This window comes from Schistosoma haematobium, chromosome ZW (genome assembly GCF_000699445.3).
Source record: "Schistosoma haematobium chromosome ZW, whole genome shotgun sequence".
Taxonomy (NCBI): domain Eukaryota; kingdom Metazoa; phylum Platyhelminthes; class Trematoda; order Strigeidida; family Schistosomatidae; genus Schistosoma; species Schistosoma haematobium.
Window position 1 is genome coordinate 39823679 of NC_067195.1, and position 15807 is coordinate 39839485.

General features: G+C 36.4%; 1 protein-coding gene across 1 annotated transcript; it reads right to left on the minus strand.

Moving 5' to 3' along the window:
* Positions 1–1705: 1705 nt before the first annotated feature.
* MS3_00003527 (uncharacterized protein) lies at positions 1706–15337 on the minus strand. Its single transcript, XM_051211352.1, has 6 exons — positions 14647–15337; positions 12043–12388; positions 11489–11915; positions 8083–8308; positions 4494–6316; positions 1706–4453 (listed from the first exon to the last, which is right to left on the minus strand). The coding sequence occupies exons 1-5, from the start codon at positions 14727–14729 to the stop codon at positions 5686–5688; spliced, it is 1713 nt and encodes a 570-aa protein (XP_051071399.1). The 5' UTR covers positions 14730–15337; the 3' UTR covers positions 1706–4453; positions 4494–5685.
* Positions 15338–15807: the final 470 nt, after the last annotated feature.

The following is a 15807-nucleotide window of genomic DNA, read 5'->3' on the forward strand; positions in this document are numbered from 1 at the left end:
CAAAGTCAGTATTCTTAATACAAACATTAAAACCGTCTTATCGTGTGAAGTTGTAACTCAGAGGGCTACCATAACCATCAAATATGTACAGATATTCACAGATAACTATATATCTTTGTCGAATGATTGGGGGACCACTCGAGCTAGACGGGCACGATGTGATTAACTAGCCGACATCAAAGTCAAACCCCACGGTTAGTACCTAACGTGGTTTAAGATGCCGTTGTATCCCAGCACTTTGTTACGTTGATTACCGTACAACACACAAAGAAACAGAATGCAACCACTGCCGCATGAACCAGTCCATGGCATGCATTTAACTGATGTGCGGTAGTTGTCATTGATCTTTACGAAGATCGGTGAACAGTTTGACATACAGTGGCCCGACTGCTGGAGGATTTGGCTAAGGTTCAGTAATATTTCACCGGCTCTATAAGCCAAAGCATGCAGATTACATTTGCCTAAAGAGAAACGAGACGAAACCCGGACTTGTGCAGGCTGTATTTAGAATATTCCTTCCTTAAATCACTACTTCAAACTACTGACATAATGTTACTTAGTGAATGTCAAAATAACCAGATTCGGTATGGCAACTAGTGATTCTCAGCACTGTCCGATTCGTACTTTAGTAGTCATGTATGGGATAGTATATGAGTTATAAAGAAGTTCGTGAGCACAAACGAACATATGGTATTTGGGATTCAAACCAGATGCGTAATCACGTACAGCGATATTATCAATTAATAGTGTAGCGGTAAATAAATCCCCAAAATAAATAGCTCTGTAAGTTTTCAACATTGGATGCCGACCACATGTCTTAATGGACTCACCTAGCTGAAGGCGCTCGGTCATGCATCCACGCCAGATCACGAGCAGGAACCTCGAGCTCAACAACCCCTGCAATCGCTAGCCAGATTAGATCAGACGATCCTCGATAGCCTATCAAATATATCTTCGAACATCCTCGCTTGTTTTTTGATCTCACTTGGTGAGTACGATTCATATTAGGTGTTACTGGTTAAAGCGTTGTCAAACTCCGAATACCTGTGGCATCTTCAGTAGGAAAATTACATATATCGATACAATCTAAAAGTGTTGTATGACTTGCTCTGACGGTTTCAAATATGTATTTGCTTCTTAATATTCTGCACAAATTGAAACTAATAAGTCACAAATTACGACCCAACTATGTTCATCGGGATGTAAGGATTCATGTAGCCATTCATTAGGTTTTTTTACAGTAGTGAAGTGCATGTTTCCTAGAGTTCATTTTGTCACCGACATTTGACAATCCTTCCGACTAACTGATAGATCAGCATTATATTAGAGAAATATGGCATCTAGATTACAATTCATTGCTTTTCAATCAAAAATTGAGGTCAAAGAAATGATGAAGATGAGAAACTATCCAACGACCCAGTTAAACATTAAAATTGAAAGGGCGATTACTCAGCTCGAATGGATATTAAGATTACTATCGCCTATAGATCCGTGTATTACTATATCTGATAATAGGAACAGAGCTTATTCTGCACTGATTATATCCTAATAAAACAAAATTTTATCAAAAATGAAGAATATTTGAGCGAACAATTGTTTTCAATAACTTCATCATCAGGCTCTACAGTTATAAGTCCATAATTATAATATTTTACAAAGGCAAAAAAATAAGGCATGTTTTAATGAGTTTGACAATGTTATGTGTTAAAAAATGGTGAGCGTTTGCATCAGTTACGATATATATATATATACTTCAAAAAATTGTAATATTTGCAAATTAGAAAGGTCATTCAATAAAGGTCAGTAAATTGTTCAGTCACAATAAGATAATATAATAGTACTATTGCAAAATTGAAAATAATTTTGTCAACTGAGATAATAATAATATTGTTGTATGAATATAATATGTAATAAGGGGGGTGTTATCAAGGTAATTACGGTCAACAAATTGGGAATGATGGATATGAAGATTAAGATATAGATAATGACAAATAATGATAATAAGGAAAATAAATAAAATGAAGGAAGGAAGGGGTAAGAGGTTTATAATATTCAGTCTAGGTATCTGGTGATCCAGTCGTAGGCCAGGGTAAACATAGAGGCTGGATATATTTTTCTGGATGCATAAATTAGGTCTTCTGGAGTTGATCCAGATGGCTTCGGCTGTGTAAAGTAGTCGTAATCTAGCTCCTTGAGGTAGATATTTTGGAACTTGATATAAAACAGAGAAAGCTTCCTCTATTTTAATATGATGTTCACTATCTACCAAGTGAGAAAGAATGGTGCTGTTAATCGATTTGGTAACTTCTTTTCCCAACCATGCTGTTACATGTTCACGAACACGCAAGGATAAAGCCCTCTGAGTAGGGCCTATGTAACTAGCTCCACAGGAGCAGTTGAATTGGTATACACACATGGAGGAGCCCATCTTCGGTAACTTATCCTTGATTAGTTGTGTGAGTACTGGTTTAGTTGAGAAAATAATGTGTAGCTTGGCGGCGTGAAACGTCCCTTCGACAGATCTTTTGAGTCGACGTGTTAAAACATCACCCGCTATGTCCCCTTTAAAGTCTAGTCTCAGATATAAGGTTTTTTACTGACTGTGTCACAATTCCTTCTTTTTTTAGTACTTTGTACGAGGTATTTCTTAACGAAATTATTAGGATAGCCATTATTTCGTAATGTGTTCTTTAGTATATCTATTTTGCCATCCACACTGTCTTCAGAACATAATAGCTTGATTCTGTGGTTGAGACATTTACCCAAATTTATTTTATATTGAAGAGGTGTGGAGCTTTGGAAATGGGTATATTGACCCGTCCATGTACTTTTTCTAAATATATTTCGCTTTATGGAACCGTCTATCCTTCTAGAAAGTAGGACATTCAGAAAAGCAATATTATTGTCTTTCTCCTCCTCGCTGATGAATTTAATGGCTAGGTGGACATTATTGAAAGAGTCCAACATCTGTTTGTCGATATTTTCGTCACATATGATTAGTGTGTCATCTATGTATCGACAGCAATAATCAAGCTTACTTAGGATGTCTTTAAGCGGTCCATTTTCTAGCTTGACCAGAAAAATATTAGCAAGGATCGGTCCCAGAGGTGATCCCATTACTACCCCATCTACTTGTCTGAAAAATTCATTGTTAAACTTAAAGTAGATATTCATAGTGCATTTCAACAGAAGTTCTTTCATTTTACTTACTGGGATCGGTATCTCTATTTTCTTTTCTAGCAATTGTTCACATATGTAATCGATAGTTTCAGTCAGAGGGATGTTAGTGGACAAACTGCTGAAATTTTTATCAGTTAACATTATAATAGTTCTTTCTGATATACCTTAACAAAAAGCTTGTTAACTTTGGAAAGAATCGGCACCTGCTCAAATATAGCAATATAAATTTAGCGTGTAATAAGATTAAACTGTAAATTTTCTTGGAATAGTTGGAAAGATATTGCAAACCAAGTAACAGATGGTAGCATTGTTTAAGTTTCAAACATGAAAGTATCGCATCAGATCCATGTAAAAATTTAGGTTAAACACAAATGTTGAGTTTTTAATTTCAGGCTATTCAATAACATTACTCGCCTACATAAGTCGTATTTAGATAATTGAACTATCCATATCACTAACCTGAATAAAAAACAATCTAACAGTCGTCAATGACTACTGGTAGAGACATTTTTATTGGTATGTTGGTGAAAATGAGATAATTATGTCACTAACAAATTTAGCAAATGTACAGAATGCCTTTCAAATTGGTCAGAGTTTAGAAATATCGGCGATTGTATCTCAAATCCATGTTATCGTGAAAGATTCGCCCCGTATTTGTCAAACAGAGTATGTACCAATGAGTGGCTCAAAATTTGAAGTAATGCAATATCTAGATTTTCTTATTACTAGTAGCACTGCAATTACTGAAAACTCACAGAAAATTACCACAAACGAGGCCAACGTAGCAAATTTTCCTTATACAACCGACGATATTGTGATGCCATTTAATACCATGAAGCTTAGCGGGTGACTAACCTATAGGAAGAATTATTGAACACAATATTATAGGTTTCTGCTACATTGATATCGTAACCTGATGCAAAATTCGTAATCTATGTATGAAAGGAATTTAAAAGACCTTGTGCAACACAATAAGAACGAAAGTGGTAATGTAATTTGAATATAATTCAAATTTAAACCATTAGGAAATTGTTACACGTGGTAAAGTAAAAAAAAACATCCGATATTAAATCTTATGTTATTAGGTTGTGAAGTGACTAATCGATGGTCAACAATATACCAACCAGTTATTCCAATGAATCACATATCAGTTTCTACAAAAAAAGACCACTGAATTCTAAAATGTTATACGTTTTAGTCACTAATATTTTCCTCCTTAATATTCCAGGTTTTTTCACAGTGATCATTTGAGTGAATACGATTTTGATGAATTCTAGACAATGAAAAGCATTACAGAAACACTGGATGATTACTTATTTCTGATCATGTAATATTGGAAGTAGGGATGTAGATATTCTTGTACGGTGCAACTGGATTAACCGTTGCACAAGCAATGATATGATGAACTGGTTATCTACAAGTAGATGATTTTGTGTTATTAAAGGTAAAAAAAACTGGAATGAACACTACGACTTTTATCGAATATAAGAAGTGAAAGTGGGTTAACGTGTAAAAATTATCTCTAGATTAACATGATGTAAATAATCTCATTGTCGTTTAAGTAAATTACTCGACTTCCCATAAAAGATATTACTAATGCCATTTGAAACGTATTCATCGTAAAAGAAGCTTCAGGGTCTACAGGACACCTCCATTTACGTTCGTGACAATTCAATTTTAGCCAAACATTCAGACAATTTTGTCAGTTTCATGTTTTATCGATATTTGAAGATACACTGGTGATAATCAATAGTAAGGAGACGAGATTTCTACCAATTGAATTCAAACATTAAAGTAGACCTGGTACGGCCGAGAGTGAGGAGAGTCACCTCTCCCTCTCGAAATGCTCTCAAGAGGCCACATGCATACAACCACTGTCAGGGAGGTCCTACTCACTGCCTTCTCGTGGCGGGGGTGTTGTTTACGAAATTGGGAGGACGAAAAGCGAATGTCCAGCGCTTTGACCGGGTTGGTGGATACGGAGGATCTACCTAGGATAGTTGGAAAACCCTGATTCCAAACCAATGGTGCTCACGGGCTCCAGTATCCTGAAGCAACAAATGTCGTATGAACCAAGTGTTGGTCGTCGGCTACCATGGGACTGCATTTCCTTACGTTGCTCCACTGCCTTGTGGATTAAATGTTTAGGTCAAAGGCTCGGAATGTGGTCACCTAAGTAAACCACCTGTTTCGGTCTGGGCACCCGGAAAGTATCCCACCCCTCACACAAGTCGAATGATATATGTGGCGTATATCTATTTGGTGCCTCCTTGTACCAATGTTTATGTGTTTAAATAATAAATATAAGACATTAAGGTCAATTCCAAATATATTATTTTTCTTTGTGTACACAAACGGTGTGGCCTAACCACGAGAACATAAATACGTGCCTGGTAAATGCGTTAACTACTGTCTTTAATTACCATGAATATCAAACAACACTTATTTTAATAAACATCTTTTCACATATTTAATTAGTTTTAATCAGAAATATACAAAAGTGATTTATATTTTATCAAATCTAACAATTAGTCCATTATCACCTACACACAAAAGAATATCTCCATCGTTAGCAAAACGAGTTTGTCTAATGGCACTGTGACTTAAAGGCATACCACCGGGACCAACTCCACTAACTGTAGGGAAATGAAGTACTTGAGCTGGGAGATTAAGAGCATTTTCAGGATATTTTAAGTCCCACAAATAGACACGTGATGGCCCAGTTCCTGTACCCAAAGCCAGAACATGATTCTTTAAATCTATATCAAAACGAATATACCATAAGTTACAGTCAGTAGCTTTTAACTGATGGATAATGCTTGTCTTGTGTTCGGTTGGGACACCAGGTGCTGGGGAGATAGGCGATTCAGGACCTGTGTATGAGCCAATATGTTGCATCCGACTCGGCAAACGCAGGCCACCAACATCTGTTGAAGTATTACTTGGAGACCCATTGCATAAACTAGGAATATTTGCTGAGGAATCATCTAGTCCACCAGGCTTCCAGAGTGTGACACTGTTTTCACACGATTTTGATATGACTAAAGAGCCAAACCAACGGGCACAGTCAACATAATTGCCATGTACATCACGGGAACTAAATTCAGGGAAGTGTTGAACGAGCACAGGGAACGGCCTACGAAATAGCGGTTTGAGAGAAATATGGTTGCAAAAAAATAGCTCATTATAATGAAAACAGTGAGAACACAGATAACATAGAAATGTTTAGTTTATCATATAACTAGGCGAGATAATTTTCTGAATGTCTGCAACTACATTCCTAGTGGTAAGGCTTTGATGTTGCATAACAGTGAATCATGGGTTCAGTGACACTGCGTAGCGTACATATGATTAAGATATACTGGATAAATACAACGAAGGACAGTAGTTTACTCTCAAACTGATTATGAATATATACTATACTTCCCTAACTACATCCCGTGGTCCTGTGGTGTGTGCTACTGATGTCAACAGATAGAAGCAGTATGTATCATCAATCGAAAGTGGATTACCTGACAGCAGATGGTTAAGAAGATCGAAGAAATGGGGACGAGAACAGTAAGTGATTGCAGTGGAAATGAAAGAAGAGTGAAGTCTGAGACGGTTGACTGATATTTGCAAAAGGAACAGTTAAGTTTGAGACAATTGATCGACAGTTTACAAATTAAGTATTTACTGTATGGTTCTCAGACTTTACTAAGAGATTTTGTAATTTTGTGCTCAAATACATTCGATTGCCCTCCATTTGTGTTCTCGTTCACTACAGTCCTACTGAGAACAGATAAACAGGTTTATCCCCGTTCAGTTGGCTCAAAGAGATTCTTTCGTACATTTAGATATCAAAACACCGCTTGTTACGACGGATAACAACATTTAATGCTGAAGCAGCACAAAATGTAGTCACGAAGACATGCTACTGAAGACTCCTCGATGAAACGGAAACCGTCATCTAGAGTTTCCAACTTTTTTATTGATAATCAAGCTGATATCAGTTTCTGATGAAAACTATTTGCGAAATTTGTTCCTAGAAATACCTTGTTTACTTCCCATAATCAGAGGGGATATTAGCATTAGTCCAGTAAACACTTGATATAGAATGATAACATGTATCCTTGTTGGTCTTAGAAAGAATCAGAGTTCTAGCTGTGTTATAGTGCTGATATGGGGATTAAACACGAAAGGGAGTCAGTCACAATAGGAATACTGTCCTTATACAAAACACATCTTAAAATGAAATAAAGGTAGGAGCCTGTTATGAAAGCGTGACTATATAGTTTCACATTGATAATCACCGGATAGTTTAAATGTTAAATTCTTGATAGAAATTAAATTGCAAACGAGTATGCGGGATGTATGTTAGATTCTACATTTTCAGCGATTTTACTCAGTAAAAAAAAATAGTTTAACACTTATTTCCAGTGAATTTCTCTAGCATATTCGGTCAAGTGACCTGGTTGTCTTGAATGAGATATGGAAAACGGTAAGTGAATAAATGATTCGATTTGGTGGTTTTTTATAAACTATTAATTTTTGGATATTTCTAATAGTAGTAAAAATTGATCAGAGAACTAGTAAAAAATCTAAAGTTCTCTAATCTCAACTTGAGGTTCTTCAGTAATGTTGGATGGTTTTTGATGAATTCAGATCATGTACCTATGTGACAGTTCATGAGCAAACCAATCAAGAGGGGAATTGTGGTTTCAAGTCAGAGACTATAACCAGGACTCAGAGTTATTATTTAAGTGAGATACCGATTAAACACTGTGTTACACAAGACACCACTTGTAGCAGAGAAAAAATTTGTGTAAATGGTGAGTTGACTGTCAACTAAAATCAACAGATTACACTGAAAAATAGGAATATTCACCCTCGAGACATTTGATAATGTAATATGTCACTTACTTAGGATTCGAACGTGAGCGGTAATTAAATGAATCTATTACCGCATTGGCTAATTCAGGAGTATTAAGCCGCCAAATTTTCACGCAATGATCCATACCGGCAGATAGCAGAAGATCACCTGTAAGGGATAGGTCACCATGTAAAACTTCAGCTCGGTGACCTTCGGCTCCACCAAAAATACATACGAGCACGTGACTAGCTATATTCCACAAACGAATGGTATAATCTACATAATGACAAATGAAGTGGACGTAACGAAATAGAAGTCTGAAGTTTATATGTTATTCATGAAGAACAACAACATTAATTGTTTGAATATGAATAACATTATACCAACTAAAACGAAATATACGAACACGTAGCAAACGACGTGGGAAAAGCTGAAAACATCCCTTTATAATTTAGAACCCTGAAATTTCATGTGAGATACATAAACTAATAAAACTATGCACTTTATTTGAGAATGTAAACAAATTTATATTGATTCATTTTGTATCATTTGTTTGAATAATCCTATTGATGTTTAAGACTGCAAGTGATTAGTCTTTTATTGGCATATGTGCATCCTGTGCGGATTTCCTCGATATTGCCTGAAGTCACAAGCATTACAAGCAAAGATGGGTGGCGGCTAGCGGTGGAATCCATTGATTAGCATACCATGAAACACATTGTCTGATTGAAGTTGAAAATGACTTTTATGGGTTTAAACTTTGAATTAGGAACAGTACTGATTTAAGTCCCTAAGGGGTTGAAAGAAATATTTAAAATTATATTTTCCATTCATCATTTACAGAGTATCTGGGCTACAGAAACTGCTTTTCTCAGTAGCACCGAAAATCAAGCTGAAGTCGATTGTGATTTTTAGATGATTAACTGGAGTAGGAGATATGCATCATGAGCGTGATTCATCCTACTATACGGCTATTAGGTGTGACCGCTGAATATAGGATGATGTCGAAAGATTACACGTGTTTTATCATAAGCGTAATTAAAGTATAACTTGATTCTGGTGGACAATATGAGTGAAGTCAGACGTAGCTTTAAGTATCAAAAGTAAGTAAGTAGTTGGAAGCCTACATAAACCAAGTCGCCTGTTAGTTGCACCTAGCAAACAGCTATCTTGAAATTACGATAACCGCCTAAATAGAAGTAAGTTGAAAATTGTTGAATGTGGTTAGACGAAAATATGAAATTCTTCGATTAAATCAGCATCTTCGATTTCTATTAGATATTAAAATTTAGAAATTTCTAATTTTTAATATCTAATAGAAATTGAAGACAGAGTACGAAAATTTTGATTGTCTTTGAACTATATATATATATATATTTGTCGCATTGTTCATGTGAAGTGAAACCACGGATTGAGTAAGATAAGTTTCAGCAAAAATTGAGATGCACAAGGTGAGATGGATGAGTTATACATAACTTATTCTGAGACAACGCTTAGCCTAATATTAGTGTTAGCAAAGTGTTTTTGAAGTCAATGTGGTCAGATCAAGGGACGAAACTAATTCATGAAGCCTTCTACCAAGGGTATGATTGATGTGGATGAAAGTAAACTTCCTAAATGGAGTCAATCATAAAAAAGACAGTTATCGGAGACCTTGGATGAGATAACTGACTGACTGAACAACGCTGATACAAAAGTATTCACCATTTATCTTCCTAGAGCACCTGTATATCTCTCAACTATCGACTCCTTTTAGCTTTATCATTTTATAATCTGCTTACTTCTGTCAATATCCCATTCTTTCGATGCCACGAATTGTGGCGACTCAAATTCACACATTTTTGTGGGCGATTGTAGACAGTTTTACCAATCTTACTTAGTGTTCTAGAATCTTATTTTGCACAACGTATTTATTTGCAAATTCTTTTCACTTTTAACAGCCATATTCGAATATCCACTCCACTATGACTACATATTCACACTAACTTTTAACATACCTCACTTGTATATGTAAGTTAACCTTTGTTTTTAAATTTAATCGTAAACTATTATAAATCGGACAGGTTGATGAGGACCTAATGAACGTCAAAATATTTAATTTTGTTACTTCGAAATTCAGTTAGTAACAAAGTTTTCTATTTATTAGCTTTGAATTGTTATAAATCAACTAAATGTAACGAGTCAATCAGTTACAACATGGGACCAGGCATATACATGCATCGGTCCAGGTTGTCACACCTCATTAGCACAGCAAGACGAACACCGGATTCATAGAAGCAGTTAACTCAATCATGTAATAAATAAAGGAAAGATTTTATGTAAGGATATAGTACAGAAAGAAAGAATTAGTTCGTAGAAAGAAAGATATGAAATAATTTTAATCTGATAGTTTAAGGGAAGATAGAAAGAGTATACACTGACACCATTGTGATCGATTCGGAGCCATGTCTCCACCTATTAGTTACGATGGTCACGCGGACCCCAATCAAGTAGTTTGCATCTATCAACATGGCTCAAACCAGAAGTTAGTGACTATGGATTATGCCACGTTTTGGTTTGGCCACACCTAAATTTCTTCCATCCATCTCCAACACTAGTCAGCATAGAGCGCCGTGGTATTCGGTGATTGGGCATACGTAATACGTTGCCCAACCACCTCAGTCGATAAATATCCACAACCTCATCAACTGGTTTGCCATCATTCCCTAATACCATGCATCTAACCTCACTATTACTTACCTTGTGATCCCAGCAGATGCGAGCAATATTTCCAAGACATTTGTGGTTAAATACTAGTAACTTACGAATAGTCTCTACCCTTGATGGCCACGTTTCGCAGTCGAAAAGTAGAATCGAACGAAGTGCTGCACAGTATACTTGTCCTTTTATTGATAGACGGATATCTCGCATTCGCCATAGGTGACGTAAGTTGGCAAAAACTAAACGAGCTATTTAAATTCGTGCAGAGACTTCGTCAGACACCAACCCATTAAAGCTGATCAGACTTCCAAGATAAGTGTTGTCGACGCGTTTGACTACTTCACTCCCTATCCTTAGTTCGGGTGTTGACTCAAGTGGGTCCTAAAGTAACAACTTGTATTTAGAGGGGGAGAAACGCATTCTAAACACCCTGACATTGTTGCTCAGTGCTATCAAAAGACTCTGCATTTTATCAACGTCTTCACCAAACAGGACTATATCATCTGCGTATTCTAAGTCGATAAGTAGACGAGTTTGTAAAATTTGTAGGCAAGATTTAGTACAGCTTCATATGGATATATTTTTAATGAACTGATTGATTTAACTATACTATGGTTGTATATAATTATTAGCTTTTGTTATTACAGACAAACACAAGATGTGAAATACATCTGAACGTAGTAAGCGAATTGTATATTTTATGTCTATAAAACACTAGGATTAGTTAATCAGTGACTCATAAAATATTTCATTTACCTTTACTAAAAGAAAATAATAGAGCAGGGTCTCTTGGGTGAAATCTTAGCTCATTAATAGATGATCCGTGGCCAACAAGACTAGCAGGACAACTAGCCATACTAGGACAGAGGATTCGAATTACACCACGTTTACCTGCAGCAGCTACTACTTGCTGATGAGCAGGTAGAAGTGATCCACTGGAAGAGCTGATGGGACCTTGATGAGGATGAAGAGTTGGACGTGGTCGGCGACTTTCACAGCAATCAGTCCACCAACTAGATGCTACATTACCACTTGTATCACGCGACCAAGCACAACAATAAAACTCTTCTTTATCTCCAGCAGGATCGGCAAAAGATTGGAGTAGACTAACAGATGACATATCAGAACTCTGAATAGATTTATCTTCCGGATTATTCTTCAGACTACATTGATAAACTGTAACCTACATATTATGAGTAAAAGTAAAACATGGAAATATTAGGACTGGGATGAAGAAATAAAAGAAATTAACGTAAACAGATGAATTAAAAGCGATTGAGTAAATTTGACTTTGGTAATTCGAAACTTACATAGTGACTAGCAACTGTAGCAAAAAGAAGCGGATCAGTTGGTTGACTTCGGTTGACTGAATTAAACGCAACACCGAAAACAGATTGGCTATGTGTTTCACGTATGATGCATGTTGGTTTATACTGGAAGTTTGGTACAGTTGCGGTTTCTACTACGTTAGGAAGACTATTTATTAGACTTGTTGGAGAAGAAGCTTGACTGGGATGCTCGATAGTTTTTGGTGAGAGAGAAAAAGAGTGAGGATTACTATTCACTGTTCTTTCTCTTTTATTAGGCGATGCAAAATTATTTGATTGAGTCATATTTTGAGTATGCACAGAACTGTCTGTATACCCATTCATAAGTCTAAAACAGTAAAAATACATTTAAAATTCAGCACAAGGAAACAAAAAATCTGAAAACTTTCTGATATTTTGGAAATAATCTCGACCTCCATTTAGACATATCTATGGAATGACAAAGGCGCTAATATTAGCCTGTTAGTCTTTCGAACACAAGCTGAAAATCTGTTACTGCTACGAAATCTTCGACTGAAATGAATACTTTTTTGATTTGCTTAATATCGTCATAACTATGTCGAGATTAAGAATTATGCCCATCGACATATACACCTTCGACTAATTGACTTTATGGACATTTAATGGTACATTATGTATAGCACTTTAAGATGCGTGTACACCAGTAGGAGTTATTTATTAATTTAAACACATAAACATTGGTACAAGGAGGCACCAAATAGATATACGCCACATATATCATTCGACTTGTGTGAGGGGTGGGATACTTTCCGGGTGCCCAGACCGAAACAGGTGGTTTACTTAGGTGACCACATTCCGAGCCTTTGACCTAAACATTTAATCCACAAGGCAGTGGAGCAACGTAAGGAAATGCAGTCCCATGGTAGCCGACGACCAACACTTGGTTCATACGACATTTGTTGCTTCAGGATACTGGAGCCCGTGAGCACCATTGGTTTGGAATCAGGGTTTTCCAACTATCCTAGGTAGATCCTCCGTATCCACCAACCCGGTCAAAGCGCTGGACATTCGCTTTTCGTCCTCCCAATTTCGTAAACAACACCCCCGCCACGAGAAGGCAGTGAGTAGGACCTCCCTGACAGTGGTTGTATGCATGTGGCCTCTTGAGAGCATTTCGAGAGGGAGAGGTGACTCTCCTCACTCTCGGCCGTACCAGGTCTACTTTAATGTTTGAATTCAATTGGTAGAAATCTCGTCTCCTTACTATTGATTATCACCAGTGTATCTTCAAATATCGATAAAACATGAAACTGACAAAATTGTCTGAATATTTGGCTAAAATTGAATGAAGAAACAAATTACTTATATCTAAACCACTGCCAGGGAGGTCCTACTCACTGCCTTTTAGTGGCGGGGTGTTGTTTACGAAATTGGGACGAAAGCGAATGTCCGGCGCTTTAACCGGATTCCAAACCAATGGTGCACATGGGCTCCAGTATCCTGAGGGAACAAATGTCGTATGAACCAATTTTTGGTCACCGGCTGTCATGGGACTGCGTCTCCTCACGATGCTCCACTGCCTTGTGGATCAGACCTTCAAGTCGAAGGCCCAGGATGTGGCCCTCTAAGAAAACCACCTGCTTTGGTTTGGGCACCCGGGCAGTATCACAGCCCTCACACAAATCAAACGAGATTTGTTTGGCGCATATGTATTTGGTGCCTCCTTGTACCAATATCTATGTGTTAAAATAAATAAATAAATGGCTTGGAAAACAGTATACTTTATCTTGTTTTTAAAATAAACATGCAGTGATGACTTGGTAGGTACGACACTACGTTTCTGGTCAACAGATGGCATGTTGGGAACCCGTTACACTTAATCTTAACACGGAAACCCAATAATATCATAACCCCTTGGAAAATCGTTGAATATTAAAAGCGAGTATGCAATCCTGCACTTTGAAAACGAGCTACATAATGGAAATCATTGAAATTTTAACTGTTTTGCAGACAGATATTATGATAGTTTCGTCGTCCTTTTACAACTGTAAGAGTGAAAGTATAACTTATTATATCAGCATTAGGAATAGTATTCAACAAAATTTAGAATCACTGGAATGCTACATAAAGTTTTTAAAGTTTTTATTGAGGTCAACTACTAACTGACTCAAAACTGGGTTTTGATAGTAAACGAATAAAGCAGTGACAACAAGGTATGCGCATAATATATCAGTTACTAGAAAAATCAGTCTACTGACCGCAAGAAAATTTTTACGCAAACCAATTATCGATGTTAAATTATCATCTGTAGTTAAGTCTAATCCGCACGTCAAGATAGCAGCTACGACTAGTGGAAACAAAGTTTCACTTCTCTACTTGTTCTGTAAGGTTCAATTTAGCAAATATAACAGACTTAGATACAAATGAACACCAATCAAGTTCTGATACATCCCAGAGACACAAAAAAATAGGGCGCAAACTAAATGAACGAGCTATGAAGTATAGCTATCCCTGTAAAAATAAACTAGATATTTATTAAGCGTCACTATAACATGGAAATAGTATTTTTGAGCAAATAATAGCTCCCAGATATAACGTCTTACTAAAATTATCGAGTATACTTACTGTGTATCTCGAAGTGATTTCTGGTCAGGTAGTCTTGGTTTAGATGTAGTAAACGTCAAGTACAGTTTTCTGGCCTGACACATTCATGAAAAAACGCCAGAAGTTGTGGTTTTTAGGTAGACAAGCAGTCGAGATGATTATGGAAACAAGGAAAAATACAACATGAATCAGATCAATATTTGAATGGCTATGACCATGAAGAACTTGGGTTAAATTTATCAATAGTATTCCAGAAAATAGGAGACGTGCACCTATGACAAATAATCACTGACCCATTACCTGTAAAACGTAACTGTCTGTTATATTTGCCGCATCAATGGATGTAAACTGAAGAAAACAAAGCAAAAAATAAAGAAGTGTATGCAGACTTCCGAAATATTTTAGTTTATTTCTTCAGTTTGCAGTACAAGCTCCCCAACGACAGCACAGATGCTAAGCTCCATGCCGGTGTTACCATCTTGTAAGTTACGACATACTTGAAGAAAAACCAGAATCACAAAATAATAAGATATAACATTATTAGTCATGGGTTGTATGCCAAGTCGTTCTTTGAAAAGACCGAAAAAGATTCAAAACATAGAATTTGGAGCATAGTTTCTCATCCAGATATTTTATTTTAGTCACATTACTATTTAAATATTACCTAGCGAAGACACTTAAACACGAGCATAACCTTGAGGAAGAAAACAATGCACTAAAAGCACATTGAAAAGAAATAAAGTCCATGGGCTAGAAGAATAAAAAAATGATTGTCCAAACGGTTTTGATGCATTTTTAAGTTGCAACTCTAACATTATATTTCTGTTGCTAAATAATAATGATGGTTTCACCGTGTAATGTCAGATGCATTCCATAAGAAGGCCATATTCCTCTTGTTTCTTAGTCCTGACAAAGATTTCATGCTTTTAAAATCCAGCTCAGTTACTCGTATCAGATCAATAAAACTATCGTATGGAGGTTTATGATATTGCCATGTAATAAGTATTATATACAGAAAATATTGATTTATATGTGGAAATTACGTTTGATATGACCTTAGATTTTATGTCCAAAACAATCTGTCACGCTTGATTAATTTGCTGAAAATCTCATGAAATGTATGCAAGTGGTAATGTGGATTAATTTATTGTAAGAGAAAGGGGAATAAAAGAATTGGAGTGG